The sequence below is a fragment of the Arachis ipaensis genome, chromosome B5 (assembly GCF_059453495.1).
Source record: "Arachis ipaensis isolate K30076 ecotype BB chromosome B5, ASM5945349v1, whole genome shotgun sequence".
Classification (NCBI taxonomy): Eukaryota; Viridiplantae; Streptophyta; class Magnoliopsida; order Fabales; family Fabaceae; genus Arachis; species Arachis ipaensis.
In genome coordinates this window covers 11,020,958-11,024,670 of record NC_142440.1, presented here as the reverse complement: position 1 = coordinate 11,024,670, position 3,713 = coordinate 11,020,958, and the positions used below count along the sequence as shown (strand labels likewise).

Below are 3,713 nucleotides of genomic sequence, written 5' to 3'. Positions count from 1 at the left end.
AGTTGCCCCTACCCAGCTTCACCCCAATTCTTGGGGTTTTTTGAAAATTTATCAATTTATCAGCCAAGCTCAATGCAACATGGAGGTGGACTTGAGGAAAACAGCGTAGGGCAGCTATCAAAAGTTTTTTGAAGATCTTGTGGCTGTGAAGAATGATCTGCTGAATTCTCGGAAGGCCTATGCTGAGTTAGAGGACTCTATTGCTGATGGCGCCGAGGAGGCTTGGAGGGTCTTTAAGGAGCAGGTCGGAGTCATTGCTCCTGACTTGGACCTTTTTCCTTTAGATCCCGACAAAGTCGTCATTGATGGTGCCATTGTGGATCCTCCTGTCCCTGTGATTGTTTCCGAGTCAGAATTGAAGACTCGGGGGCAGAGGATCATAGAGTCCCCTCCTCGTCCTGAGGACGCTCCGAGCTCTTCTACTATTCCTCCGACTTCCTCTTCACCTCCTATGGATGCCTCTCTTCCCGGTCCCGGTGGCGCTCCTCCTGACTCTGGTGGTGGTGATCCGTCTATTCCTTTTTCGAAAAAATAGTTTTGTTGGCTATACGGGGGCTCGGCCTGTGGGCCCCCCTTTTTTTAAACTCTTTATGTTTGTTTGTTGAACAATTTCTTCTGGTCTTTTAAGGCCATAAACAAAAAATACCCTTTTTGATAAGGGTTTAAGTTAAAATAAGTATCCTTTTTTGGATAAGGGTTTAAGTTACCTTATGTGTGCATGCTTTTTTGATAGTGATTTTTCGAACTCTCCTTGATCTTTTCTAAAAAAAACCTTTTCTTCGGCTTGTCTGTCTTTCTACACCTTTTTGTTTTAAAGATTTTAAGGACAGCTTTCTGATCTTTTCCTGGGTTTTTCGATCTCTTTTGTTTATTCCTCGCACTCAATTTTGTTTTATTGAGTTTTTATGACTTAGGTTATTTTTGCGATGCGTTTCGTTATTTCTCGGCTTTTCCGACTTGTAAGTCAGATAATTTCCGAGTTTATTACGATCAACTTTTATAACTTCTTTACACCGACTTGTACCTCGTCGTTTTATCCTGACGACCATCTAGGTCGGTTCATGGGATTTTCACGTTTTGTCGAGCTTAAGTCGGCGCGTTTCGTCGAAAGAAAAAACAAAGAAGGAATTTATAAGAGATATTTGTAAGATGAAAAAGATCTTTATTAATTGGGGAGGTACTTTATTGCTACTAAGGGTTTTTGACAGTTTATTTCCCTTAGCCCCTACTATGATGCCTCGTTAAAAACCCTTCTCCAGAAAAAACCCTTTGATTTTGGGAAAAAATCATGAAGTTGGGAAAAGAGTACATCAGGGAGTAGAGTTCGCTTTCAACTGTAGTACCTTTTCATGTTACAAGCATGCCACGACCTTGGTAATTCGGTGCCGTTCAAGTCGGTCACCTTATAATAACCTTTTCCTAAGACCTCATTGATTTTGTAAGGTCCCTTCCAATTTGCAGCGAGTTTTCCTTCCCCTGATTTGTTGACTCTAATGTCGTTTCTGATCAAGACCAAGTCGTTCGGGGCGAATGCTCTTCGAATGACTTTTTTGTTGTACCTTGTAGTCATCCTTTGCTTCAACGTTGCTTCTCTTATCTGGGCTTCCTCTCGGATTTCAGGGAGCAAGTCGAGCTCCTCTTTGTGCCCCTGTATGTTTCCGATCTCGTCATGGAGAATCACTCTTGGGCTTTGCTCGTTGACTTCTATTGGGATCATGGCTTCTACGCTATAAACTAGTCGGAATGGTGTTTCTCCAGTGGCGGATTGGGGGGTCGTCCTGTAAGCCCATAGCACTTGTAGGAGCTCTTCAGCCCAGGCTCCTTTTGCATCTTGTAATCTCTTCTTTAGCCCTGCCAGTATGACTTTGTTGGCTGCCTCGGCTTGCCCATTGGCTTGCGGGTGCTCCACCGAGGTGAACTGGTGTTTGATTTTTATACTGGCCACTAGGCTTCTAAAGGTAGAGTCGGTGAACTGGGTTCCATTATCTGTAGTAATGGAATGAGGTATCCCATACCTTGTGATGATATTTTTGTAGAGGAACCTCCGACTTCTTTGTGCGGTGATGGTGGCCAATGGTTCTGCTTCTATCCACTTTGTGAAATAATCTATTCCCACGATCAGGTATCTGACCTGTCCTGGCGCCTGGGGAAAAGGACCTTACAAATCCATTCCCCATTTTGCAAAGGGCCATGGAGAAGTGATACTGATGAGTTCCTCCGGGGGAGCCACGTGGAAATTTGCATGCATCTGACATGGTTGGCACTTTTTCACAAATTCTGTTGCATCTTTCTGTAAGGTTGGCCAGTAGAATCCAGCTCGGATCACTTTCCTGGCTAATGACCTCGCCCCGAGATGGTTTCCGCAGATCCCACTATGTATCTCCTCTAACACCTCGGTAGTTCTTGAGGTCGGCACGCACTTTAATAATGGTGTTGATATTCCCCTTCTGTAGAGAATATTTCTCACCAAGGTGTAGTATTGTGCTTCCCTACGAATTTTCTTGGCCTCTTTCTCCTCCTTGGGAAGGATGTCGAACTTCATGTATTCGACTAAGGGATTCATCCATCCGAGGTTTAGTCCGACTACCTCAAGGACCTCTTGTTTGTCTTCTACTTTTACCACGGAGGGTTCCTGGAGAGTTTCTTGGATCAGGCTTCTGTTATTCCCTCCTGGCTTGGTACTTGCTAGCTTGGATAGGGCGTCTGCTCTGCCGTTTAGATCCCGAGTTATGTGTCTTACCTCGGTTTCTGCAAAGCACCGAAGGTGTTCCAGGGTTTTTTCCAAGTACCTCTTCATATTTGGATCTTTTGCCTGATATTCTCCACTTATCTGGGAGGTCACCACTTGTGAGTCGCTGTATACCATCACCTTTGTGGCACCGACTTCTTCCGCCAGCTTCAATCCAGCAATCAGGGCTTCGTACTCTGCCTGATTATTTGAAGCCAGAAATTCAAATTTGAGGGAAACCTCTATCTGGATTCCTCTTTCGTCCACCAATATTATGCATGCGCCGCTTCCTGTTTTATTTGAGGACCCATCTACATAGAGTTCCCATGTAGTTGGTTTTTCCTCTTGATCTCCCGCGTATTCTGCAATGAAGTCGGTGAGGCACTGGCCTTTGATCGCCGTCCGAGCTTCATATCTCAAGTCGAACTCGGAGAGCTCTATTGCCCATTGAACCATTCTCCCTGCAACATCCGTCTTTTGGAGGATTTGCTTCATGGGTTGGTTCGTGCGGACTCTTATTGTGTGAGTTTGAAAGTAAGGTCGTAGCCTTCGCGAGGCTACTACTAAGGAGTAGGCAAACTTCTCTAGTTTGTGGTACCTTAGCTCAGGGCCTTGTAGAACTTTACTGATGAAATATACTGGGTGCTGACCGGCCTCGTCTTCTCTTATCAGGGCCGATGAGACGGCCTTGTCTGCTACAGATAGGTATAGGACGAGGTCTTCTCCAGCTACAGGTCGAGTTAGAATAGGAGGTTGGCTCAAGAATCTCTTGAACTCCTGGAATGCCTCCTCGCATTCAGGAGTCCATTCGAACTGACATCCCTTTCTCAATAAGAAGAACAGCGGAAGGGATTTTAGTGCTGATCCTGCCAAAAATCTGGAGAGGCTGCAAGTCGGCCATTCAGTTGCTGGACCTCTCTCAAACAAGTCGGGCTTTTCATCTCCAGGATAGCTCTACACTTATCGGGGTTAGCTTCAATCCCTC

The 3,713-nt window shown here is 45.3% G+C and overlaps 1 protein-coding gene across 1 annotated transcript; it reads right to left on the bottom strand.

The window, feature by feature from the left end:
* Window positions 1-1,419: 1,419 nt before the first annotated feature.
* On the bottom strand, window positions 1,420-3,223 carry LOC148563370 (uncharacterized). The gene is made up of 2 exons (XM_088486775.1): window positions 2,273-3,223; window positions 1,420-1,476 (listed from the first exon to the last, which is right to left on the bottom strand). Exons 1-2 carry the CDS (start codon window positions 3,221-3,223, stop codon window positions 1,420-1,422), a joined length of 1,008 nt encoding a protein of 335 aa, XP_088342901.1.
* Between the last annotated feature and the right edge of the window lie 490 nt (window positions 3,224-3,713).